Source organism: Hyperolius riggenbachi, chromosome 6, assembly GCF_040937935.1.
Source record: "Hyperolius riggenbachi isolate aHypRig1 chromosome 6, aHypRig1.pri, whole genome shotgun sequence".
NCBI lineage: Eukaryota > Metazoa > Chordata > Amphibia > Anura > Hyperoliidae > Hyperolius > Hyperolius riggenbachi.
This window is the reverse complement of record NC_090651.1, coordinates 378119419-378147316: the sequence shown is the minus strand read 5'-3', so window position 1 is coordinate 378147316 and position 27898 is coordinate 378119419. Positions and strand designations below refer to the sequence as shown.

At 46.7% G+C, this 27898-nt stretch overlaps 2 protein-coding genes across 2 annotated transcripts in view; both read left to right on the top strand.

Annotated features, from left to right (window-relative positions):
- Window positions 1–1043: 1043 nt before the first annotated feature.
- LOC137523081 (alpha-tectorin-like) overlaps window positions 1044–27898 on the top strand; it is a 43947-nt gene continuing 17092 nt past the window's right edge. Inside the window, exons 1-4 of the mRNA XM_068243283.1 lie at window positions 1044–1126; window positions 3199–3237; window positions 6830–6960; window positions 24766–25050. Of these exons, the coding sequence (XP_068099384.1) occupies window positions 1090–1126; window positions 3199–3237; window positions 6830–6960; window positions 24766–25050 (492 nt within the window). The 5' untranslated portion in view covers window positions 1044–1089. The remainder of the gene's footprint in view (window positions 1127–3198; window positions 3238–6829; window positions 6961–24765; window positions 25051–27898) is intronic.
- On the top strand, window positions 9229–9846 carry LOC137523080 (uncharacterized; the record flags this gene model as incomplete). The annotated part of the gene is made up of 1 exon (XM_068243282.1): window positions 9229–9846. A coding segment is annotated over one exon (618 nt), but the record flags the coding sequence as incomplete, so codon positions are not given.

Sequence of the window (27898 nt, the reverse complement as noted above, 5' to 3'; positions counted from 1 at the left end):
TCTGGCAAAATTTCTGGGGTGCCAACCATTTCAGCCGTGACTGTAAAAGACTGTTATGCTCATAGTAATAAAGCCAGAGTCCCCAAACTTGGCACAGTTGGTCACTTGGTGATGGAGGGGGAAAATTCAGGAAAATTAGGTTCATTTTAAATGGGAAAATGTAAACTGCAGTTATTTTTTAGACTTTTAACGACACTTTCCACAATTGGTTACTGGACGGCTGGGATTAACATTCAGGAAAGTAGGTGTAGCCTACAACAGCTAATCAAAGTGGACCTATTTTTTTCAAATGAAATATTAAAATTGCTGCCATTCTCATACCGTTAAAGGCAGAGGCCAGTGGAGTAGCTAAGGAGCTGTGGGCCCTGATGCAAGTTTTACAATGGGGCCCCCCAAGCACTCTATACATAACAATTGATTCGGCGCACCAAAACCTGCCAATGGCAACTACAGTGTCAGAGGTGCAAGAAGGGAATGGGGAACAGTTTGTTAATGATTACCACTATTTAAGGTTTCTATAGAAGTGATTATTATGAGCACAGGACCAATAGAGAGCTAATACTGTAGTTGAGGGAGGGCCCTTCAGGGACCCTCTGGCCCAAGGGACCCGATGCGGTTGCTACCTGTGCAACGCCTATTGCTACGCCTCTGGCAGAGGCTTCAAACCTGCTACAGGCAGTCATTGGGTGACTGGTGTTCTATAAACAATAGGAAAGGAACACAATTATGCAATGTGTAAAAGTTCACCTCAGATCCACTTTAAGCCCCACAACCACACTTGATTAAAGTTGGCGGAGGCAGCCAATAAAGACCACTTCAGACAATAATCCAGCGTTTATACAGTAGCCCCTGAACACTGCCCTGAAAGCTATCCGGCGGATCAACTCGGCCAAAGCAACAAACGATACCTTTGTGCTGCCGCTCACCATGTGACGTCTTGCCCCTCCCCATCCGCATTGCAACATAATGCGTCGCCAGGGGTTACCTACTTCAGTCGGTACAGATTTGCATTTTAGCCTAATTTACCTCTCATTTACCAGTCTGCTGCTTCTAACACTGTTATATATTTCAGGGAAACGAAGAACCAACATGAAGACTTGTATCTGTGTATTGCTCCTGGCTCTGGGTATGTACACGGCGGATAATGAGATCAGAGCGGAGACTGTGCCAGACTGTGAGAAGCCAGCATGACTCACACAAGCAGAGAGGGATAAGCTACGACTGACAGGAGCAGAGCCAATAGAAACAGTCCCGCTAACTGGATGCTGATAGGTTGTGCAGGCTTTTCGGGAATTTCCAGCTTTTCTACCCCCAGGCAGCGAGCAGAGAGGTTGGAACAAATAGCGGTTTCCCTTGTGGCCATTCGGCCATTAAACCCAATAGATTCCTGTTTGAAGATACGGAGGAGCTAGTGGGGAAATCACCTAAGCATGGCATGACATGTGTAATGTCTCCTGGAAGTTCTACTAAGCTGTGGCAATTAAATTAAATTTTAATAAAGACTAATAGACAGATTCAGAGCGAGCAGAGGCAGTATAACAAACGTACATATAAAGGGATGTCGGGGATGCCTTTTACTAGTATAATTCCCTCACTGCACGGAACAGCTTGTAACAACAGAGACACTCCACATTGCTCTGCTGTTACCGAACAGGTTTTTTGTCAATGGGCTTCAGTAAATTACCGAACTTCTACCGCACCTGTGAACGTTTTTATGAATTAGCACACAAAAGTCTGTAATACCGAATGCGGTATTTTACTGAACTGATTTTTTTATTGCACAGCCCTTGAATGAATCGAGGCCGATAAAAGCTCCACAATGTTCTAGATGAAATATAATAAGGTGATTTAGCAGATAGGTGGCTTACATACTCAAGAAATTGGGTGTCGAGAATAGTAGCATATCAGTAATTTTACCGATATTCTACAATCGTGAGGAGGGGATTTTTGGGGAGGGGAGCCGCATCTTTCTGTCCCCTAATTGTTGCTGCCCTGAAGCATGGGATTCACGTTGTTTCATGGAAGAAACACCCCTGGATGCTTTAGTTTAGGTGAGTTAAAGTGAATCTTCAGTTGCAAAAATAGGCAGGGCCAGGCAGAGGCAAGAGAGGCTCCAGCCTCAGGGCGCAGTGTAGGAGAGGGCGCAGGGCGAGGCAGAGGCGAGAGAGGCTCCAGCCTCAGGGCGCAGTGTAGGAGAGGGCGCAGGGCGAGGCTGAGGCGAGAGAGGCTCCAGCCTCAGGGCGCAGTGTAGGAGAGGGCGCAGGGCGAGGCTGAGGCGAGAGAGGCTCCAGCCTCAGGGCGCAGTGTAGGAGAGGGCGCAGGGCGAGGCTGAGGCGAGAGAGGCTCCAGCCTCAGGGCGCAGTGTAGGAGAGGGCGCAGGGCGAGGCTGAGGCGAGAGAGGCTCCAGCCTCAGGGCGCAGTGTAGGAGGGGGCACAGGGCAGGGCGGAGGCGAGAGAGGCTCCAGCCTCAGGGCGCAGTGTAGGAGGGGGGCGCAGGGCGGGGCCGAGGCGAGAGAGGCTCCAGCCTCAGGGCGCAGTGTAGGAGAGGGCGCAGGGCGAGGCTGAGGCGAGAGAGGCTCCAGCCTCAGGGCGCAGTGTAGGAGGGGGCACAGGGCGGAGGCGAGAGAGGCTCCAGCCTCAGGGCGCAGTGTAGGAGGGGGGCGCAGGGCGGGGCCGAGGCGAGAGAGGCTCCAGCCTCAGGGCGCAGTGTAGGAGGGGGCGGGCCGAGGCAGAGGTGAGAGAGTCTCCAGCCTCAGGGCGCAGTGTAGGAGGGGGCGCAGGGCGAGGCTGAGGCGAGAGAGGCTCCAGCCTCAGGGCGCAGTGTAGGAGGGGGCGCACAACTCACTCAGCTATCATTCCCCTATTGTGTTTGAGGCAGAGAGAAATAAGAAAAGGGGATACATGGCAGTGACTGCAACCCAGATAACAAGAGATTAAGGTGTTGGGGTACCTGGGGAACCTCTTAGTCTAATAGCAATCAGTGTGTGACGGCTGGGGTGAGAGGGATGGAAGAGCGCGCTTTGGTGTCTCAGCCTGTAGTGCTGGAGGACCTTGTCCCGGCTCTGAAAATAGGATATTATTGTGCAAGCCCCTGTATGAGTGTCCTTCCTCCCCTTGTCTGACCAGCACTCTTCTTTCTTTAGACTCTTCCTTGCAAAATAGTTGTTAAAAAGGATTATTTTTTTTTGTTTCCTCCAGCATTGCCCTCGGTTTTCTCCTTTGCATATCTACACCCAGGTACAGTATAATACTCTGAATGTTGGTAAATTATTTCCCATTAATTCCCATGAATGTCAATGTGCAACAATATATTAAAGAGGCCCTGTAGTGACATATAGTAGAATGCAGTGAATTATTCAGGATACCCACTTTTGCAGTCATTTTCCTGGTTTCAACAATGGGAACACTTCCAATAGTTATTTACTGCTGCATGTTGGTGTGTAGCTCTGCCCTTACAGTGATATTTAGCTATATGGTATTCTCCTCCCAGAATTCTGGGAGATCAGGTATTTTGTATTGGCTTTAGAACTCTCATTATCGAACATTCCGTACAGATCACCTGACAGGACTAAAGATGTCACCACCAGTAATAAATGTCAGAATGTAAGTCAGGGAGAGGAAAGATTTCACAATTGGCAAACACTGACTAAATCATTTATAAATTAATATTGTAAACAAAAATAAGTAATTTTATTAATTATGTTATGTTACACTACAGTTCCTCTTTAATTAAAGGGCAACTGTAATGAGAGGGATATGGAGGCTGCCATATTTATTTCCTTTTAAACAATACCAGTTGCCTGGCAGCCCTGCTGGTCTATTTGTAGTGTCTCAATCACACCAGAAACAAGCATGCAGCTAATCTTGTCAGATCTGACAATAATGTCAGAAACACCTGATCTGCTGCATGCTTGTTCAGGGGCTATGGCTAAAAGTATTAGAGGCAGAGGATCAGCAGGGCTGCCAGGCAACTGGTATTGCTTAAAAGGAAATAAATATGGCAGCCTCCATAGTCCTCTTGCTACATTTGTCTGGAGTAAATTGGTCACACTGCCGTTACGGCAGAAGGTAAATCATTTGTTTGGGAAGTTCTGCTGAGAGAAGATTCCCTTATTTGATTTTTGCTGTCAAGGTTTTCTTTATTGGTTGCTATGGTAACTTGCATAGCTGGAGATCTGTGGCATCTGCTGCAGCTTGGGCGGTGATTGGCTCAGCCATGGTCTGGTGTCCACTTGTAGGCCATTCACTCTTCTTCTTGTATTTGGGGCACGTGCTTTGTTTTTTGGCTTAGTTTGAAGGTGGTGGTCGGATTTTCCACTTCACATGTACAGTCCTGGCCAAAAGTGTTGAGATTGTCAAAAATATTGGAATTTAGAAAAGTTGGTGCTTAAAGTGAACCTCCGGACTAAAAATCTACTCAGCAGTACTGAAAAAGGCTTGGTGTTTCTTTAACAGTTTCACAGCATCAGAACTTTGTTTTTCTTACCAAAGCATCATTTTTAGCTGCATTTTTAGCTAAGCTCCACCCATCAAAGAAAACTATCAGGGCGGTTTTTCCCTGATGCTGTGCAAAGCATGATGGGATTTCTTATGTTGTTATGCCTAGCAACTGGGAGGGATGATCAGGACACAGAACAGTTGGAACTGTGTCTCACGCTCCGACACCTCCTTTCAACCAAAAAGATGGCTGCCATCATGAAATCAAACATTTGCTTGTTCTTTTAAAACAGTGTGGGTAAGAGATTATATTACCTATCTATTTTAACTAACATAACTAATGTAACTTAATGACACTATGTTTGTTTAGGCTGAAGTTCCTCTTTAAGTTTTTATAATAGCAATTTGCATATACTCTAGAATGTTATGAAGAGTGTTCAGATGAATTGCATAGTCCTTCTTTGCCATGAAAATTAACTGAATCCCAAAAAAACCTTTCCACTGCATTTCATTGCTGTCATTAAAGGACCTGCTGAGATAATTTCAGTAATCGTCTTGTTAACTCAGGTGAGAATGTTGACGAGCACAAAGCTGGAGATCCATTATGTCAGGCTGATTGGGTTAGAATGGCAGACTTGACATGTTAAAAGGAGGGTAATGCTTGAAATCATTGATCTTCCATTGTTAACCGTGGTGACCAGCAAAGAAATGCATGCAGCCATCATTGCATTGCATAAAAAATGGCTTCACGGGCAAGGATATTGTGGCTACTAAGATGCACCTAAATCAACAATTTATAGGATCATCAAGAACTTCAAGGAAAGAGGTTCAATTCTTGTTAAGAAGGCTTCAGGGCATCCAAGAAAGTCCAGCAAGCACCAGGATTGTCTCCTAAAGAGGATCCAGCTGCGGGATCGGAGTGCAACCAGTGCAGAGGTTGCTCAGGAATGGCAGCAGGCAGGTGTGAGCACATCTGCATGCACAGTGAGGTGAAGACCTTTGGAAGATGGCCTGGTGTCAAGAAGGGCAGCAAAGAAGCCACTTCTCTCCTAAAAAAACATCAGGGACAGATTGATCTTCTGCAGAAAGTATGGTGAATGGATTGCTGAGGACTGGGGCTAAGTCATATTCTCCGATGAAGCCCCTTTCCGATTGTTTGGGGCATCTGGAAAAAGGCTTGTCAGGAGAAGAAAAGGTGAACGCTACCATCAGTCCTGTCATGCCAATAGTAAAGCATCCTGAGACCATTCATGTGGGGTTGCTTCTCATCCAAGGGAGTGGGCCCACTCACAATTTTGCCAAAAAACACAGCCATGAATAAAGAATGGTACCAAAACACCCCCCAACAGCAACTTCTTCCAACAATCCAACAACAGTTTGGTGAAGAACAATGCATTTTCCAGCACGATGGAGCACCGTGTCATAAGGCAAAAGTGATAACTAAGTGGCTTGGGGACCAAAACGTTGACATTTTGGGTCCATGGCCTGGAAACTCCCCAGATCTTAATCCCATTGAGAACTTATGGTCATTCCTCAAGTGGCGGGTGGACAAACAAAAACCAACTAATTCTGAGAAACTCAAAGAAGTGTTTATGAAAGAATGCGTTGCTATCAGTCAGGATTTGGCCCAGAAGTTGATTGACAGCATGCCCAGTCTAATTGCAGAGGTCCTGAAAAAGAAGAGCCAACACTGCAAATACTGACTCTTTGCATAAATCTCATGTAATTGTCAATAAAAGCCTTTGAAACGTATCAAGTGCTTATAATTATATTTCAGTACATCACATAAACAACTGAAACAAAGATCTAAAAGCAGTTTAGCAGCAAACTTTGTGAAAACTAATATTTTTGACAGTCTCAAAACTTTTGGCCAGGACGGTAGGCGGTGTCCACTGTCGTTAATGCTTTATCCCACATGCCGGTTAGTTTTGGCAAGGAAGGTGGCGTCGGAGAGTGTGCTAATAATAATCTTTATTTGTCCTAAAGTAAAATCTCAATATCTGATGAAGTTATAAAATATATTAAAAGAAGACAGCAATGGACAATGATCTGCTTGTGTGACCATTCCTGCACCTTATTTTCGTACTTCCCATATGCACTGGTAACTCTCCCAGTGGTTCTCGGTTGGTCCAAGTAATACTTTCTGCCTTAGAATTTACAAGTTCCAGCTATACTGGACAATAGGTTGTTTTTGGCCAGAGGCCACTTTTTATGACACTTTTTGTAACATTTTTGCTTTTGATAACTATTGAAGGACAAAGAAGTTTTAAAGGTGTAGAGTACAAATGTTGTTCAAGTCAATTCCCAACCACGACAATCAATGACACTTTGTAGAGTTCTCCATAATGACAATTATATTGGACATATTTCTTATTGTTGCTCATCCCTTTAGGTTCTCTTATGTTTCCGTACGGTCCGGCTCATAAAGACGTAACAACTGAAAAAGTGGATGACGGAGGAACGCCACAGATCTCCACATCCCATTCGTTCAAATTCTACGGAGAAGTTTTCAGACACTTCTTTGTAAGTTTTCTATATTTATATGAAGCTTTTTTTCCCTTCTCTAGACTCACACTCCATCGGGATAGTGTATTTTCCATGAACCATTCAATAAATAGTAGGATATTTTTAATAAAAGACAATAGAAGTTGTTTTTTTCTCTCCTTTGAATTACCTTTTACGGTGTCTTCCATAAGCACATTGACGTCATCGGCCCGGTGAGTTGCTACACTTTCACAGTGGATGCCACCCTGGGAAGAGATGTTTGGCATGTTCCATTTTCAGTTCCCTTCCACCGCATGATATATAAGCCACAGGATCACAGTAACAAGATAGCACAATGGGGTAAAGAGGTGGGCAGGTATGAATAAAACTAGGTTAAAAACTATGATAAAATCCAAAGAAGGGGTGAGATGGCTTACCTCAAATGATGATAGCCTCATAAGACAAAGAGGCCACTGGCGTAACAATAGGGCTTGCAGCCCCTGCTCCCGCGGGGGGGGGGGGGGAGGCAGGGCCCGCAGGAGCTGTTTTGTGGGGGCTGAAGGGGTGGCAGCATGAGGGAAAAGCCTTGGCCACAGTCGGCGGGGAGAGGGGAAGTTCCCCCTCCCTCACCTCGGGGCTCTCCCCTCTGCACTCCCCTCCAGCTTAAATGTGTGTCCGTGGGCAGCGGCGGGCAGGAAACAAATACATACCTTCCGTGCGCTCCAGTCTGCGTTCCTCTCGCTAGCCTCTGACGCGACTTTCGGTATAACAGGAAGTCGCATCAGAGGCTAGCGAGAGGAACGCACTGGCTGGAGCGCACGGAAGGTATGTATCTGTTTGCTGCCTGCCGCTGTTCGCGCTGCCCACGGACACACATTTAAGCTGGAGGGGAGTGCAGAGGGGAGAGCCCCGAGGTGAGGGGGGGGGGAACTTCCCCTTTCCCCGCCGACTGTGGCCAAGGCTTTCCTCTCATGCTGCCACCCCTCCAGCCCCCACAAAACGTCCCGAGCGGGCCGCAGGGAGGGGGGAGGGGGCCCGTTCTGAAAATCTGCAGGGTGGCCCGGTAGGGCCTAGTTACGCCCCTGAAAGAGGCGCTCAATGTTTTTTTGGCTTATATATTCTGGCACATTTACTGGCCTGAGGAAGCGGGCTTGGACCCATGAAATGCGTTGCCTGTGCTAAAATAAATATTTTTGTCTTATGAGACTGTCGTCTTTGAGGTAAGCCACCGCACCCCTTCTTTGGATTTTATCCTTGTTTTTAACCTACTTTTATTCATACCTGGGTGTCTCTTTACCTCATTGTGCTGAGTACTACCCCCTCAAACCTGAAGCGAAAAAACGTATCATATAATGAATTCTATGTGTAGTAAAACTTTATCTCAAGCTGTCTCTCACTGTTTGTTGGTTGGTAAGTGCTTCAGAAAGCAGGACTGTATTTGACCCAAGTTGGTCGGAGAGCTCAGAGGAGCTCTTATGCATAGATAACAGTTGAAGATTCTTAACTCTTCCTGTACTGGAAAACAATATGAGACTATTTTCTTTGCTACTATTTCTTAGCTGTACTACACATACAATTCATTATATCATACGTTTATTTTCACTTCAGGTTTGTTGTAAAGCTAACATCATGTAACACGATGAGATAAACATATATTTACAGTTCCAATCCTACTTACAACTAGCCCATGTTCCTTTTTCTTTTTTTCTCACTGTGGTTCTCAAAGTGGTATTAATCCAGGGCTCTGCAGTTCAGGCTGTCTGACTGCAACATGTCTCACTGATAACTAGTGATGCTCAAATACCCCTTTTCAAAATTCGAGTTAGGTCGAATTCGAATAGTAAATTATTCGAGGTCAGTCGAATATTCGAGTCGAATAATTTTTACTATTCGATTCGACCTCGGACTTCAAGCTCACTATTCGAGTCGGTATTCGAGCTCACTATTCGAGCTGACTATTCGAATTGGCCTTAAATAGCTTCCAACACTTGTTTTGAGGGTGAATGATGCAAGAAACATCTTTTTTTCCAAGTAACAACAGCAAGTGATTATGTGGGGATGTTCCTTTAAAAAAAAATGTGGAAAGATAAGTTGTGTCCTTAATTTTGTTCAGTAGTGTTACTGTATATACTTGTTCTTCTTCTTCTTTATCTTTCTTCTTCTTCTTCTAGATCTTCTTCTTCTATATCATCTTCTTCTTCTATATTGTCTTCTTCTTCTTCTTCTTCTTCTTCTTCTTCTTCTTCTTCTTCTTCTTCTTCTTCTTCTTCTTCATCATCTTCTTCTTCTTCTTCATCATCTTCTTCTTCTTCTTCTTCATCATCATCTTCTTCTTCTTCATCATCTTCTTCTTCTTCTTCTTCATCTTCATCTTCTTCATCTTCTTCTTCTTCATCTTCTTCTTCTTCATCATCATCTTCTTCTTCTTCTTCTTCATCTTCTTCTTCTTCTTCTTCTTCATCATCTTCTTCATCTTCTTCTTCTTCATCTTCTTCTTCTTCATCTTCTTCTTCTTCATCTTCTTCTTCTTCATCTTCTTCTTCTTCATCTTCTTCTTCTTCATCATCTTCTTCTTCTTCTTCTTCTTCTTCTTCTTCTTCTTCTTCTTCTTCTTCTTCTTCTTCTTCTTCATCATCTTCTTCATCTTCTTCATCATCTTCTTCATCTTCTTCATCATCTTCTTCATCTTCTTCTTCTTCATCTTCTTCTTCTTCATCTTCTTCTTCTTCATCTTCTTCATCTTCTTCTTCTTCATCTTCTTCTTCTTCATCATCTTCTTCTTCTTCTTCTTCTTCTTCTTCTTCTTCTTCTTCTTCTTCTTCATCTTCTTCATCTTCTTCATCATCTTCTTCATCTTCTTCTTCTTCATCTTCTTCATCTTCTTCATCTTCTTCTTCTTCATCTTCTTCATCTTCTTCATCTTCTTCTTCTTTTTCATCTTCTTCTTCATCATCGTCTTCATCTTCTTCTTCATCTTCTTCTTCATCTTCATCTTCTCCTTCTCCTTCTTTTTCAATATCGTCTTCTTCTTCTTCACGTATTTCTCTTTTCAATTTTTTTTTTAAAGAAATGCAGCTATTTTTGAGCGTAACAAATAGCTGGTGGGCGCACGCATGTTGGAAGCGCCATTGTATGTGCTCCCTGGCAGTGGAAACACAAAGACAGCAGGAGGTAAATTCAGCAGCAGGAGGAGGAGGATGAGTGTGTGGCAGCAGGCAGTCAATGAGGCAGGCAGCTCGCCGTGACATAATAGCCCTGGTACCTAGCGGTGATACCAGGGCTGTAAATAAACACAACAGGAGGTCCCAGACAGCGGTCGTGCAGCCCACATTGTGTCCAATACACAACTGGGACAACACAGTTTTCAACCCGGGCACCTCAGAAAAATTAAACCTTTTTTTTTTTTTTAATGGTTTGTTTGGTTTTGGTTTTGCAACCAATATAGCTATTGTTTGACGTAATAGCTGGTGGCAGAGTGGCAGCAGAAGGTAATTCTGTGTACCCTGGCAGTGGGAAACACAGACAGACAGCAACAGCAGCAGGAGGAATGGAGGAGTAATGTGAGCAGCTATTGTTTGACGTAATAGCTGGTGGCAGAGTGGCAGCAGAAGGTAAATCATCTGTGTAGTGTACCCTGGCAGTGGGAAACACAGACAGACAGCAGCAGCAGCAGCAGGAGGAGGTATGGAGGAGTAGTGTGAGTGTGGCAGCAGGTAGGCAGCGTGACATAATAGCCCTGGTACCTAGCGGTGATACCAGGGCTGTAAATAAACACAACAGGAGGTCCCAGACAGCGGTCGTGCAGCCCACATTGTGTCCAATACACAACTGGGACAACACAGTTTTCAACCCGGGCACCTCAGAAAAATTAAACCTTTTTTTTTTTTTTAATGGTTTGTTTGGTTTTGGTTTTGCAACCAATATAGCTATTGTTTGACGTAATAGCTGGTGGCAGAGTGGCAGCAGAAGAAGGTAATTCTGTGTACCCTGGCAGTGGGAAACACAGACAGACAGCAGCAGCAGGAGGAGGAATGGAGGAGTAGGCGAGCAGCTATTGTTTGACGTAATAGCTGGTGGCAGAGTGGCAGCAGAAGGTAAATCATCTGTGTACCCTGGCAGTGGGAAACACAGACAGACAGACAGCAGCAGCAGCAGCAGCAGGAGGAGGTATGGAGGAGCAGTGTGAGTGTGGCAGCAGGTAGGCAGCGTGACATAATAGCCCTGGTACCTAGCGGTGATACCAGGGCTGTAAATAAACACAACAGGAGGTCCCAGACAGCGGTCGTGCAGCCCACATTGTGTCCAATACACAACTGGGACAACACAGTTTTCAACCCGGGCACCTCAGAAAAATTAAACCTTTTTTTTTTTTTTTTAATGGTTTGTTTGGTTTTGGTTTTGCAACCAATATAGCTATTGTTTGACATAATAGCTGGTGGCAGAGTGGCAGCAGAAGAAGGTAATTCTGTGTACCCTGGCAGTGGGAAACACAGACAGACAGCAGCAGCAGGAGGAGGAATGGAGGAGTAGGCGAGCAGCTATTGTTTGACGTAATAGCTGGTGGCAGAGTGGCAGCAGAAGGTAAATCATCTGTGTACCCTGGCAGTGGGAAACACAGACAGACAGCAGCAGCAGCAGCAGCAGCAGCAGCAGCAGGAGGAGGTATGGAGGAGCAGTGTGAGTGTGGCAGCAGGTAGGCAGCGTGACATAATAGCCCTGGTACCTAGCGGTGATACCAGGGCTGTAAATAAACACAACAGGAGGTCCCAGACAGCGGTCGTGCAGCCCACATTGTGTCCAATACACAACTGGGACAACACAGTTTTCAACCCGGGCACCTCAGAAAAATTAAACCTTTTTTTTTTTTTAATGGTTTGTTTGGTTTTGGTTTTGCAACCAATATAGCTATTGTTTGACGTAATAGCTGGTGGCAGAGTGGCAGCAGAAGAAGGTAATTCTGTGTACCCTGGCAGTGGGAAACACAGACAGACAGCAGCAGCAGGAGGAGGAATGGAGGAGTAGGCGAGCAGCTATTGTTTGACGTAATAGCTGGTGGCAGAGTGGCAGCAGAAGGTAAATCATCTGTGTACCCTGGCAGTGGGAAACACAGACAGACAGCAGCAGCAGCAGGAGGAGGTATGGAGGAGCAGTGTGAGTGTGGCAGCAGGTAGGCAGCGTGACATAATAGCCCTGGTACCTAGCGGTGATACCAGGGCTGTAAATAAACACAACAGGAGGTCCCAGACAGCGGTCGTGCAGCCCACATTGTGTCCAATACACAACTGGGACAACACAGTTTTCAACCCGGGCACCTCAGAAAAATTAAACCTTTTTTTTTTTTTATGGTTTTTTGGTTTTTGGTTTTACAACCAATATAGCTATTGTTTGACGTAATAGCTGGTGGCAGAGTGGCAGCAGAAGAAGGTAATTCTGTGTACCCTGGCAGTGGGAAACACAGACAGACAGCAGAAGGGCAGTACACAGCAGCCCACTGTAGGTGTAAAATGTGTGGCTGCAGGCGACGTAATAGTCAAAGTGAACCAGGCTGGCTTAGTGAGCAGGAGCCAGGAGGTGGTAAAGGGTGGTAAGGCACATTAACGATGGTTCCGGCAGCCAGTTCATGTCCCCCTCTCGCCGACAACAGGGGCCAGGAACTCGCCTTCCACCCACGCCTGGTTCATCTTGAGAAACGTCAGTCTGTCCACAGACTTGTGAGACAGACGTGAGAGTTTCTCGGTGACCACGCCACCAGCTGCACTGAAGCAGCGCTCGGACAGCACGCTGGAAGGGGGGCAGGACAGCACTTCCAGGGCGTACTGCGCCAGCTCGCTCCAGATCTCCATGCGCTTGACCCAATACTCCATGGGATCAACAGGGGCATCGCTGTCAAGCCCGCTGTACGACCCCATGTAGTCAGCCACCATGCGGGTCAGGCGCTGGCTGTGACCGGAGGAGGATGCTGCTGCATGCATCTCCTCTCTAGTCACTGCTGCCGGAGCCTCTACAGTCCTGTAGAGCTCGTGGCTGAGAGACAGCAGGTCTGTGGGGCGCTTGCTGCTGCTGGATGCAGGCACCTGCTGCTGCCTCTGTGCTGGCTGCTGGACAGTGGGGGTGGAAGGCTGGGGGAAGGCTTCCTCCAAGCGCTCAACAAGGGCCTGCTGCAAGCTCCTTATTTGTTGCGCTGGGTCTCCTCCTGCAGGCGGCAGGAACTGGCTCAACTTCCCCTTGAGGCGTGGGTCCAACATCATGCTGATCCAGATGTCCTCCCTCTGCTTCATCTGGATCACCCTGGGGTTCCTGCGCAGGCACGTCAGCATGTGCGCTGCCATTGGGAAGAGGCGGGCCACGTGTGCTGGCACATCGACGTCAGTGCTGTCCTCATCCTCCTCCTCTGCCGCCTCATCCTCTCTCCACCCCCGCACCAACTCAGCTGCGCTGTGCTGATCCCCCTCATCAGCAGCCAGGTCAGGGACCTCCACCAAGTCCTCCTCCTCCTCCCCCTCAGAGGTGGACTGCGCAGCTGGTTGCCGCTCCTGCTGGTCCAAGGCTGCCGCTCCCTGTTCCAGCAAAGCATCGAGGGCCCTGTTCAGCAGAGAAACCAGGGGCACCCACTCGCAGACCATAGCATGGTCCCTGCTCACCATGTTTGTGGCCTGCAGGAAGGGAGCCAGCACAAAGCACACCTGCTTCATGTGCCTCCAGTCATCATCGGGGACGATGGACGGGATGTTGCTGGTCTTGTCCCTTCTCTGAGCGGCGGAAACAGTGGCCAGGGCAAGGTACTGTTTGACAGCGCGCCTCTGTTCAACTAGACGCTCCAACATCGCCAGGGTGGAGTTCCAGCGAGTCGGAACGTCAATGATCAGCCGATGGCGTGGCAGATCCAGCTCCTTTTGCACGTCTTCCAGGCTCGCACAGGCTGCAGCCGAGCGCCGGAAGTGACGCACAACATTCCTTGCCGTTTCCAGCAGTTCGCCCATCCCCTGGTAGGTGCGCAGGAACTTCTGCACCACCAGGTTCAGCACGTGGGCAAGACAGGGGATGTGGGTCAGGTTTCCCCTGTCTATTGCGGCAACCAGATTGGCCCCATTGTCGGCCACCACCTCTCCGACTCTGAGGCCTCTGGGGGTCAGCCAAATCCTCTCCTGCTCCTGGAGTTTGGCCAACACATGGGTTGCCGTCAGCTTGGTCTTCCCAAGGCTGACCAAGTGCAGCAGCGCTTGGCAGTGGCGGGCCTTCACGCTGCTGCTGAGGCGGGGGGTTTGGCCAGGTGTGCCGGAGGATGGCAGAGGATCGGAGGAACCTGCTGCAGTTCCCCTGACCCTGCGGGGTGGCACCACCCACTGTGTTGCTGCTGCTGCTGTGCCCGCTGCTGCTCTCCCATCCTCACCCCCTTCCACCAAGCTGACCCAGTGGACAGTGAAGGACAGGTAGCGGCCTGTCCCGAAGCGGCTGCTCCAGGAGTCCATGGTGACGTGGACCCTTTCACCAACCGCGTGCTCCAGCCCTCGCTCCACATTGGCCATCACAAAGCGGTGCAGTGCAGGAATGGCCTTGCGGGCAAAGAAGTGTCTGCTGGGGAGCTGCCAGTCTGGGGCTGCGCAAGCAAGCAGCGCACGAATGTCGCTCCCCTCCTGCACGAGCGTGTACGGCAGGAGTTGGGAGCACATGGCCCGTGCCAGCAAGCCGTTCAGCTGCCGCACGCGACGGCTGCTGGGAGGCAGAGCCCTAACCACCCCCTGGAAGGACTCGCTCAAAAGGCTCTGGCGTGGCCTTTTGCTGACACGGGAATCAGCAGACACAGCAGAGGAGGCCACTGAGGACTGGCTGCCAGAACAGGCCTCAGTGTCGGCGGCAGGAGTTGCAGAGGGGGGAGGAGCAGTGCGTTTCCGCACTCCTGCTGGTGCTGCTGGAGGAGCAGGAGGGCGGGTGGCTGCTGTTGCTGCTGCTGCTGCTGAAGGCTGTGCAGTGATGGGTGTGGTGCCACTGCCAGCACCAGATGCCTTCAGCCTCTGGAACTCCTCATGCTGGTGGAAATGTTTAGCCGCAAGGTGGTTGATGAGCGAGCTGGTGCAGAACTTTAAGGGGTCTGCACCTCTGCTCAACTTCCGCTGACAGTGGTTGCAAGTGGCGTACTTGCTGTACACAGTGGGCATGGTGAAATATCGCCAGATTGGTGACTTAAACATCCCCCTACGGCATGGAAGCGCTGCTGCCTGTCTCCCTGTGGTGGTTGGGGGGGGGCTTGGGTGCGGCTGGTGGTGGTACTGGCAGATGCTGCTGCTGCTGCTGCTGAGCCTGAGACACCAGCAGGCTGTGGGACCTGCCTACTGCTGCTGCCAATGCTTGCAATGATGCACCTCCTTGCAAGGCCCACAAGAGCATCCTCCTCCTCCTCCTCAGAGCTGCTGAGGACGACATCCCCTGGAGGTGGTGGCACCCAGTCTCTGTCTGTCACCGGGTCATCATCATCCTCCCCCTCCTGAAACATGTCCTGCTGGGATGAGGACCCCCCAAACTCCTCTCCTGATGCATGGATGGGCTGCTTGACTGTCGCCACAGTCTTGCTGTCCAATCCCTCATCCCCCAAAGCGCCCATCAGCATCTCCTCCTCAAAATCGCCAACAACAGCAGACAATTGACTTATGATGCCTGGGGTCAAAAGACTGCTGAATGACAGGTCGCCAACTGACGGTGAACTGGCCTCCTCCCCAGGCCCTGCTGGGCGGCTGCTGCGAAGAGGGGTGGTGGTGGTGGTGGTGGTGGTGGTGGTGAGGGTGGAGGCCTCGGATGCAGAGCTGATGGCGGGCTGCTCATCCTCCGTCATGAGTTGCACCACAGTGTCTGCATCCTTTTCCTCAATGGGACGTTTCCGACCCGGCTGGAGGAAAATGGGAGCAGGTGCTACACGCTGCTGCTGCTGTGTCTCTGCAGCGTGAGTTGCAGATGCTCCTGCTGGGCGGCGCCCAAGGCGTCCACGGCCAGTGGCTATGGGAGGAATGTTAGCCACTGACGCTGCTGCTGCTGCTGCGGAACTGTGCATGGTGGCGCGCCCGCGGCCGCGGCTTGCCACAATGCTGCTCCCTCTCCTCCTGATTCCCTTGCTGCCCTTGCCCTTGCCCAAACCGCGCTGGCTGCCACTTCCAGACATCTTCAATGTTTTGGGCGTATAGACAAAAGTTTTTTAAAAGGGCGGGTGAAAAGTGGGGTACTTTAATGGATTGGGTTGGTTGGTGAGGTGACTGAGTGAGTGTCCCCTAGTACAGTAAGTAAGTAGTAACAGTCAGGAAGTACAACTAGCAGTTACAATAATCAGTAGTAATCACAAGTAAATTTAGTGTGTGTACACTCAGACAGTGAGTGCACGCACGCAGGAGCTAGTAGCCTATGGACAGTGACTTAGTGTCCTAGACTCCTAGTACAGTAAGAGTAAGTAGTAACAGTAAGTAGAACTAACTAATTACAATAATCAATCAGCGATCAGAAGGAAATGGAGTGTGGGTGTGTGTACACTCAGACAGTGAGTGCACGCACGCAGGAGCTAGTAGCCTATGGACAGTGACTGAGTGTCCTAGACTCCTAGTACAGTAAGAGTAAGTAGTAACAGTAAGTACAACTAACTAATTACGATAATCAATCAGCGATCAGAAGGAAATGGAGTGTGGGTGTGTGTACACTCAGACAGTGAGTGCACGCACGCAGGAGCTAGTAGCCTATGAACACAGTGACTGAGTGTCCTAGACTCCTAGTACAGTAAGAGTAAGTAGTAACAGTAAGTAGAACTAACTAATTACAATAATCAATCAGCGATCAGAAGGAAATGGAGTGTGGGTGTGTGTACACTCAGACAGTGAGTGCACGCACGCAGGAGCTAGTAGCCTATGAACACAGTGACTGAGTGTCCTAGACTCCTAGTACAGTAAGAGTAAGTAGTAACAGTAAGTAGAACTAACTAATTACAATAATCAATCAGCGATCAGAAGGAAATAGAGTGTGGGTGGTGTGTGTACACTCAGACAGTGAGTGCACGCACGCAGGAGCTAGTAGCCTATGGACAGTGACTGAGTGTCCTAGACTCCTAGTACAGTAAGAGTAAGTAGTAACAGTAAGTAGAACTAACTAATTACAATAATCAATCAGCGATCAGAAGGAAATGGAGTGTGGGTGTGTGTACACTCAGACAGTGAGTGCACGCACGCAGGAGCTAGTAGCCTATGAACACAGTGACTGAGTGTCCTAGACTCCTAGTACAGTAAGAGTAAGTAGTAACAGTAAGTAAGTAGAACTAACTAATTACGATAATCAATCAGCGATCAGAAGGAAATGGAGTGTGGGTGTGTGTACACTCAGACAGTGAGTGCACGCACGCAGGAGCTAGTAGCCTATGAACACAGTGACTGAGTGTCCTAGACTCCTAGTACAGTAAGAGTAAGTAGTAACAGTAAGTAGAACTAACTAATTACAATAATCAATCAGCGATCAGAAGGAAATGGAGTGGGGGTGTGTGTACACTCAGACAGTGAGTGCACGCACGCAGGAGCTAGTAGCCTATGAACACAGTGACTGAGTGTCCTAGACTCCTAGTACAGTAAGAGTAAGTAGTAACAGTAAGTAGAACTAACTAATTACAATAATCAATCAGCGATCAGAAGGAAATAGAGTGTGGGTGGTGTGTGTACACTCAGACAGTGAGTGCACGCACGCAGGAGCTAGTAGCCTATGGACAGTGACTGAGTGTCCTAGACTCCTAGTACAGTAAGAGTAAGTAGTAACAGTAAGTAGAACTAACTAATTACAATAATCAATCAGCGATCAGAAGGAAATAGAGTGTGGGTGGTGTGTGTACACTCAGACAGTGAGTGCACGCACGCAGGAGCTAGTAGCCTATGAACACAGTGACTGAGTGTCCTAGACTCCTAGTACAGTAAGAGTAAGTAGTAACAGTAAGTAGAACTAACTAATTACAATAATCAATCAGCGATCAGAAGGAAATAGAGTGTGGGTGGTGTGTGTACACTCAGACAGTGAGTGCACGCACGCAGGAGCTAGTAGCCTATGGACAGTGACTGAGTGTCCTAGACTCCTAGTACAGTAAGAGTAAGTAGTAACAGTAAGTACAACTAACTAATTACGATAATCAATCAGCGATCAGAAGGAAATAGAGTGTGTGTTGTGTGTGTACACTCAGACAGTGAGTGCACGCACGCAGGAGCTAGTAGCCTATGAACAGTGACTGAGTGTCCTAGACTCCTAGTACAGCAAGAGTAATTAGTAACAGTAAGTAGAACTAACTAATTACAATAATCAATCAGCGATCAGAAGGAAATAGAGTGTGTGTTGTGTGTGTACACTCAGACAGTGAGTGCACGCACGCAGGAGCTAGTAGCCTATGAACACAGTGACTGAGTGTCCTAGACTCCTAGTACAGTAAGAGTAAGTAGTAACAGTAAGTAAGTAGAACTAACTAATTACGATAATCAATCAGCGATCAGAAGGAAATAGAGTGTGTGTTGTGTGTGTACACTCAGACAGTGAGTGCACGCACGCAGGAGCTAGTAGCCTATGGACAGTGACTGAGTGTCCTAGACTCCTAGTACAGTAAGAGTAAGTAGTAACAGTAAGTAGAACTAACTAATTACGATAATCAATCAGCGATCAGAAGGAAATAGAGTGTGTGTTGTGTGTGTACACTCAGACAGTGAGTGCAGTGCGCACACGCAGGAGCTAGTAGCCTATATGAACAGTGACAGTGAGTGTCCCTACGGGTACAGTAAGAGTAAGTAGTAAGTAAGTACAACTAACAATAATCTATCAGTAATCAGAAGGAAATAGAGTGTGTGTACACACAGACAGTGAGTGAGTGCACACACGCAGGAGCTAGCTAGTAGCCTATAAACAGTGACAGTCAGTGAGTGTCCTACTCCTAGTACAGTATAACTACAATACTATTAGTAAAGGACAGCAGAAATACTGGTATAGATGAGAGAAATAAACAGAGGACAGCTGCCCACAGAGGCAAGGCCCCCCTGAGGCCTAAACCTGTAAGCTTGCAGCAGCTGCCTGTCTCTAATGTAACACACAAGCTACTAACTAAAATACAATGTCTAACTAACTAACAACAATATAGGTGTGTATAGGAGGTGTATGTGAGCAAAAACGCTAGGTAAATGACCACAATAGAGCTCTTGCTAAGCCAAAGCACAAAGGAGCAACTCTCTCTCTGTACAAGTCTCAGGCAAGCACGGAGAAACGTAACATGGCGGCCGCTATTTATAGGGTAGGGGCTGGCCAGGGTCCCCCTCTGTGATTGGCTGCCGTCAGAGGGCCTGGGAGCCCTCTGATTGGCTCTAAGGACATCAATCTGGGCTATGACGCTATTCGAGCTCGGTACCGAGCTCGAATAGCGCCGGGTTGCTCGAATAGCTCGAATAGTGAATGGGCTATTCGAGTGTACTCGGATAGCCCATTCGAATAGCTCCAGCTATTCGGAGCTCGAATACCGAGCTCGAATAGCTGAAAAAGAGCTCGAATATTCGAGCTACTCGAATATTCGAGCTCTGCTGAGCACCACTGCTGATAACTAATTAAGGGTCATAAAACTCCCCTGTAGCTGAGAAAACCACTTCTGAGAGCAGGAAATAGATAAAAAATTCAGTAGTTCAAGATTTGTCTGTATGAGAGCTCAAGAAACTTAAAACTGACATCGTTGACCGGTGTCAAGATTTCTGACCTTTAAAATGTAAATAAAGGCGTCTAATAACAGCATGATTTTTGGTGATAATTTTTTTGAATCGCTCATTCATATCAGCTTGTATGGAATGAGAAAAACTAATTGGCCCAATCAAATTTATTATTAATCCTTTCTTTATAGAAAAAAAATACAAGCACTGATTTTTTTCTTTAAGGCCTCTTTCACACCAAGATGTTGCATTTTAGGGGACGTTAAGATCGCATAACGTGCCCCTAACGCAACGCATGGTGGTGTTGAAGTTGGACGTCAGATTGAGCCACGTTATGTGGTTCTTGGTGAGCTGTTTTCCTTGGGCTCGATTCACAAAGCGGTGCAAAGTGTTAGCACCATGGTGAAAAGGCCCTTATCACGCCTAAAGTCACTTTAGGCATGATAAGAAGAAACTCGCGCGAAGTTGCCGCGCGTACGCGCGTACGCGCGTACGCGCGTAAGCGCGCGCGCAACACCCGACGCTTCGCGCGAAGCTCCCATTAAGCCCTATGGGACTTTGCGCGCGCTCCCACGCGCGTACGCGCGAACGCGCTTACGCGCGGTAACTTCGCGCGAAGAGCAGGAAAAATCGGTGATAACTCAGTGGTGAAAAGGTCATCACGCCTAAAGTCTTTTAGGCGTGATAACTGGGTTATCACCGCTTTGTGAATCGAGGCCCTTCTATCTATACTGATAGAACAGCCGCTCCAGGATAATGATGCGAAGTCCGGATCTTTTCAAGGATTCGGATGATTCGAATCAGATCATTGAAAAACCGAATCATTTGAATCATTTTAAACCGAATCATCTTTAAACCGAATAATTTGAATTATTTTACTAGGGAAGCAGACTGGTGGTGAAATGACTAGCAGGACAGGACTTTCCCTGCACTGTACATTCTGTATGTTCCTGTTTCTTCCAGACAGACATCCACTGTCTGTGAACCGAATCTTTCATTGTGATGATCCGGATGATTCGAATCAGCAAAACTTTTGATCAGCTGTGCATTGCGGTGCTAACCCAGTTGGTTCTTAAACTTATCACTCCTAAACTTATCACACCTAAACTTATCACACCTGGGGCCTGATTCACCAAGCGGTGCAAAGTGTTAGCACCGTGGTGAAAAGGCCCTTATCACGCCTAAAGTCACTTTAGGCATGATAAGTAGAAACTCGCGCGAAGTTGCCGCGCGCAAAGTTTTGCGCGCGCAACCGCGCGCGTGCGCGCGCAGCGTCCCCGCTTCGCGCGAAGCTCCCATTAAGCCCTATGGGACTTTGCGCGCGCTCTCACGCGCGAACGCGCGAACGCGCGTACGCGCGGTAACTTCGCGCGAAGAGCAGGAAAAAGCGGTGATAACTCAGTGGTGAAAAGGTCATCACGCCTAAAGTCTTTTAGGCGTGATAACTGGGTTATCACCGCTTTGTGAATCGAGCCCTTAGCACGCTGGTGAAAAGCTCTTTATCATGCCTAAACTCAGTTTAGGCATGATAAGTTTAGGTGTGATAAGTTTAGGTGTGATAAGTTTAGGCATGATAAGTTTAGGTGTGATAAGTTTAGGCATGATAAGTTTAAGCGGCAACTGCGTTAGCACCGCAGTGCACAGCTGATCAAAAGTTTTACGCTAGCAAAGTCTGGTGCAATTCGTATAAAGTTTAATGGTGCTGCTTTGCGTGTGGGACTTTGCAAACGATCTAAACTTATCTAAACTTATCATGCCTAAACTTATCACACCTAAACTTATCATGCCTAAACTTATCACACCTAAACTTATCATGCCTAAACTTATCACACCTAAACTGCCTTTTCACCAGCGTGGTGCAATGGTTATCATGCCTAAAGTCTCTAACTGGGTTATCACCGCTTTGTGAATCGAGCCCATCATGCCTAAACTTATCACACCTAAACTTATCACGCCTAAACTTATCACGCCTAAACTTATCATGCCTAAACTTATCACACCTAAACTTATCATGCCTAAACTGAGTTTAGGCATGATAAAGGGCTTTTCACCAGCGTGCTAACTGTTAGCACCGCTTTGTGAATCGAGCCCTATGAGTCCAGGTTACTTCACCACAGTGCAGTGAATATTAATTAGCCATGTGGCTAGTCACTGAGCATGTGCAAGCAGTCTAATTCAGCTAAAGCCCAGTATAACGCACAGCATGCTGCACTTTCCCAGAACGTGCAGCGTTACAATGTAACGCAATGTGGGCACTGTGAACAGCCCATTGATTTTTCATTACTGTGGGCTCGATTCACCAAGCGGTGCAAAGTGTTAGCACCGTGGTGAAAAGGCCCTCTTCACGCCTAAAGTCACTTTAGGCATGATAAGAAGGGCTTCGCGCGAAGTTTCCGCGCGTAAAGTTTTGCGCGCGCTCCCGCGTGCGTGCGCGCGAAGCGCCCCGCACTTCGCGCGATGCGCCCATTAAACCCTATGGGACTTTGCGCGCGCGCCTGTGCGGGTGCGCGCGCAAAACTTTGCGCGCGATAACTTCGCGCGAAGTGCAGGCAAAAACGGTGCTAACTCAGTGGTGAAGAGGTCATCACGCCTAAAGTCCTTTAGGCGTGATAACTGGGTTAGCACCGCTTGGTGAATCGAGCCCCGTGTGTGTTACAGGCTGCTCTAACGTGCACCTGTAATGTCCCACTGTGAAAGCAGCCTAAATAAAAGATTTTAGATTACTTAAAAAAAAAAAAAATCCCACTCCATGTCTACGATAACGGTTCAGATCCACAGTGGCAAAACAGTCATACTGCATTTTTGAAATAAATGGTGTGTGGTGCAAAAAAGTGTTGATTGCTAATAAATAACCCACATAAATAAAAACTGAGACAAAACAAAATAAAAGTAACTTGTTACATGATGAATCCACCATCTGATAAATGGTCTACTCCCAGAGCTAATCCATGCATATAAGACAGCCAATTAGAATTTGTTTTTGTCTGAAGGCCCGCCCCCTCTGTCATTTTGTTCCATTTTCTTATATTAAAATATGAAAACATTTTCATACTTTAATGCAAATGTGGTGAGATGGAGAACTAAATTTGGAACTTTATTTCAAGGACATGGCATCAGTGGGGGAAGCAATAGGGGATGCAGAGGTTGCGACCGCACTGGGGTACTTGGGCCAGAGTGGCCCTCCCTCAACCACAGTATTTGCTCTCTATTAGTCCTGTGCTGGTAATAATCACTTCTATAGATGCTTTGAATGATAATAATGATTGACAGGCTGTTCCCCATCCCCTTCTTGCACCTCTGACGCTGTGGTTGTCCTTGGCAGGGTTTGGTGGCTAAACAAGGCCTTAATCACTCCGAAATCCCTGGGGAAAATTGCGGGGCTCCTCCCTGTTAGAGGCAGAGCTTTGTGCTCTATTCGCGTCAATCCCCGCGGTTCGCCGCCTCCTTCCACCCCTCTCAGTCTTATTTCACTGAGAGGGGCGGGAGGAGGCGGAGATTTGCGGGCATTGACGCGACTGGAGGCAGAGCTGCAGCTCAAAGCTCCGCCTCCTCCAGGCAGCAAAAATCATGACTTTGAAAGTTGTGGAATTTTGCCCCAGGGATTTTGGGGTGATAAAGGCCTTGTTTAGCTGCGGGAATGCGGCGTTTCATCTATGCCATTAATGCTGAAAAGGACTGGCTAATAAAAACAGGTAATTTTCGAGGCTTCAGAGTCTCTTTAAGAAGTAATTGAAGCTTATTTTTGCTTGGATAAAACTTTTCTGTTTTGTGCTGTTTTTTTGTTTTTTTTGTTTTTTTTTATACAAAAACTCCTTATTCTTTGTGGACTTGGGTAAGGGAGTGAGACAATTCCTAAGCATGAAAAGTAAAGTAACTATTCCACAGAGGCGCTCATGCATGTGCAGTAGCCTCGCCTTACTGCACAGACACGCCAGTACGACCATGCTTGTGCATGAAGAGGAGCATGGTCTGGATCTGAAATTCGACAAGCTCTTGTCAGATTTCTTTCGGGGGTCCGCAAGTGGTAATGGTGGTCCGGAGGATGGTGTGGGAAGCTCCTACATCCTCAGGACCCAGAGGCTTCCTTCTTCTTAGGTAAATATCCGTTTCTTCACTTTTATTCATTGTCGGAATTTTCTTTATTTGCAATAATGCAGATTTAATTTTTTTACAAACCGCCAAATCCCAGCTGTACGATGCCCAACGTAAGAAAACAGGCTTCATCCCAATGGTATTCACGTTAGGGCTATAGGTAATGTCATAGTTTGCTCCCAATACTTTATCAACAGAGAAGAGAAGAGAAAAGAAAAGGAAGGGCAAGGAAAGAGGAAAAGAAATAAAGAAAGCTAGTTACTTAGCAGATTTTGTTTCCTCATCTTGAAGATTAAAGCGGAATATAACCCTGCATTTCAACTTTGCTCTAAAACATTATTTACAGCATATTATATGCAACCAGCATTTTTTTTTTACTAGACCAGCATTGGAAGGGTTACACACAGAGGTTTAAAGTTCCGTGGAGAGATATGCAGAAGTTCAGATTGTTACATTCTATTTAGTTAAATGTATCTATTGAGAAATGTTACACACTCTTTGGCTGTCCTCCAGCTTCTTTTCAGTCAGAGAGAGTGAGTCACATTCAACACTTAGATACATTTATGTAAACAAAATGTATCTATGTCAGCTTCGGATGCGTCTGCAGAAATCTCCAGGAACTTTAAAGCCCTGTGTAACCCTTCCAATGCTGGTCTAGTAAAAAAAAAATGCTGGTTGCATATAATATACTGTAAATAATGTTTTAGAGAAAAGTTGAAATGCAGGCTTATATTCCGCTTTAATGATGGTTCAAACAACCCTGGGTCCTGTGTTATCATTATTATTTTATTATAACATTTAAAAGTAATGCTTTTTTAATTTAAATGATGAAAATAAAGTTAGAGTCAATTTAAAACAAGGGGGATATGGCCCCTAAAGCGGGACTGTCCCTCTGAAAAGCTATGTAATAGTGATGGTGCAGGGGGGGAGGGGGGGGGGGGACTCTAGCAGTGATCTTGCTGCCCAGGTGTAGCTGGTATTTAATAATAATGTGTTTGGTTACTATTTATATACAGTATTTCAAGTCCATAATCACATTCTAGGTGTCTGACTTTCTTTTTTAATCATCTAGATAAACAACAATGGCGCCATTTCCTTTAAACATCCAGTCACTGAATACACCCCTGATGTATTCCCCATCAAGAAACACTGCATGATCTGCCCCTTCTGGGCAGACGTGGATAACGAGGATGCAGAAAGTGGGGAAATCTACTACAGGCAGACCTCCGAAAAAGCCATCATGGACCGGGTCGATGAACTGGTCAACCAGCACTTCAAGTACTTGAACTACTCCTGTGTCTGGGCCCTTGTTGTCACTTGGGACGAGGTGCACTACCATGGATCGGAATCAGATAGGGTGAGTGCTCGCATGGGCTTACGCCCTTCTTGCTTTTGCTGTGAAGTGTATCCTGTCCTTCTGTGTTGTCAGTAGCTTGTCAGGAATATAGTAGACATCACTGATAAGCAAATTACAGCCATACAAGTTTTCCTGGCAGAATACAACTTCTGAGGGCAAGGAGAGATAAAATACATGAACTATTGACCTTTTTCTAACTCTGGGACACTTAATAGGCTGCCGCTGATTACAGACAGTAAAACATTCAACCTACTTTGTAAATGTTTAAGTATAAAAGAAAACCCCGGGATGCTTAAAAAGTCATTGTTAAGAGTAGGAGGATAAATATAATCATTTATCTCATAAGTTTATTTTTACCTCGGGTTCCCTTTAAATGCAGATACAGTAGAATCTCCTTGTAGTAAACCCTGATATAGTAAACTTATGTCTATAGTAAACTCAGTTCCCAGGTCCTGGCTATGCACCTGTATAAATATTTTAGAGGATATCTTTAACCTATTTTGGTTCCTGGACGTAGAAACTATGTCCAGGAACCATGCGCGCTACCGCACGCTCCCGCGGCCGATCGCACTCCCGGCCGCGGATTCGGTAGCCACGGAATCAATGTATCGGGCTATGGTGCCCGATCACTGATTCCTCTCCCCCGCTGAAAAAGCAACAGCTTCTCTCGGAAGCTGTGCTTTTTCTGGCTGTTCCCTCCCCGATGCGTCACTCTAAGCGTGTGTTACGCTTAGAGTGACGTCATGTAAACAAACTCGTGTGTTTTGGCCATCTTGTGGCCAAAAAGTAATACTACACCTGAAAGTAAAAAAAAATAAAAATTAACACACATTTACATTATAAATCTATTGTTTTCCTCCCACCCTCCCAAAACTACCCAAATAAAATGTTTACTATAAAAAAAAACCCATTACAAGTGTAAGTAATCCGTTATTTATATTAAAAACAACATTTATGAAACATAAACTCCCTTTAAACGGTTTTTACACGCTTTTATTCTATTTTGGCGCCTCTGATTAAAGATGTTCTCTAAAGTACATAGTCCACCATGGGTGGAGGGGTGCATCCCCATCTTTCTTCCTATTTACAGAGAGCGACTTCTTAGACCTGAGTGGGGTCAGGTTATAATTCTCCCCGCCTGCGATTACAGTGGTTGCCTTTGTGGTAACCCTTGTTTGTGAGTATACATTTCTTCAATTGTATATTATATATCCCTGTACTTTAAATACTACACTATATTGGGCTCTCGGTTCACACCCTCTTCTCGTTTACAACCTGTATAAATATGCTGCACAATGTATGAGTAATTCTGATATAGTAATCGCCTAATATAGTAAACTACTTGACCAGGTGCCCTGAATTCTACTATAATATGTACTGAATACAATTTGTTATAACTACCGTATATACTCGAGTATAAGCCGACCCCCCAACTTTTACCTTAGAAAACAGGGAAAAACGCTTGACCCGAGTATAAGTGGAGGACAGCAAAAGTCAAAACTATAACACCACTCACAACCATGGCCGGCCATTACCATATAGTGGGATGCGAAAGTTTGGTCAACGTTGTTAATCGTCATGATTTTCCCGTATAAATCGGTTGTTACGGTAAAAAATGTCAGTTAAATATATCATATAGGAGACACACACAGTGATATTTGAGAAGTGAAATTACGTTTATTGGATTTAGAGAAAGTGTGCAATAATTGTTTAAACAAAGTTAGACAGGTGCATAAATTTGGGCACCACAAAAAAAGAAATGAAATCAATATTTAGTAGATCCTCCTTTTGCAGAAATGACAGCCTCTAAACGCTTCCTGTAGGTTCCAATGAGAACCTGGATTCTGGTTGAAGGTATTTTGGACCATTCCTCTTTACAAAACATTTCTAGTTCATTCAGGTTTGATGGCTTCCGAGCATGGACAGCTCTCTTCAACTCACACCACAGATTCTCAATTATATTCAGGTCTGGGGACTGAGATGGCCATTCCAGAACGTTGTACTTGTTCCTCTGCATGAATAACTTAGTGGATTTTGAGCAGTGTTTAGGGTCATTGTCTTCTTGAAAGATCCAGCCCCGGCGCAGCTCCAGCTTTGTCACTGATTCCTGGACATTGGTCTCCAGAATTTGCTGATACGGGGCTCGATTCACAAAGCGGTGATAACCCAGTTATCACGCCTAAAAGACTTTAGGCGTGATGACCTTTTCACCACTGAGTTATCACCGATTTTTCCTGCTCTTCGCGCGAAGTTACCGCGCGCAAGCGCGTTCGCGCGTACGCGCGTGAGAGCGCGCGCAAAGTCCCATAGGGCTTAATGGGAGCTTCGCGCGAAGCGTCGGGTGTTGCGCGCGCACTTACGCGCGTACGCGCGTACGCGCGCACGCGCGGCAACTTCGCGCGAGTTTCTACTTATCATGCCTAAAGTGACTTTAGGCGTGATAAGGGCCTTTTCACCACGGTGCTAACACTTTGCACCGCTTGGTGAATCGAGCCCACTGAGTGGAATCCATGTGTCCCTTAACTTTGACAAGATTCCCAGTCCCTGCACTGGCCACACAGCCCCACAGCATGATGGAACCACCACCATATTTTACTGTAGGTAGCAGGTGTTTTCCTTGGAATGCTGGGTTGTTTTTCCTCCATGCATAACACCCCCTGTTATGCCCAAATAACTCAATTTTACTTTCATCAGTCCACAGCACCTTGTTCTAAAATGAAGCTGGCATGTCCAAATGTGCTTTAGCATACCTCAAGTGGCTCTGTTTTGCTGTGGGCGGCAAAAAGGCTTCCTCTGCATACAGCATCTCTTTGTGTAAAGTGCGCCGAATAGTTGAACGATGCACAGT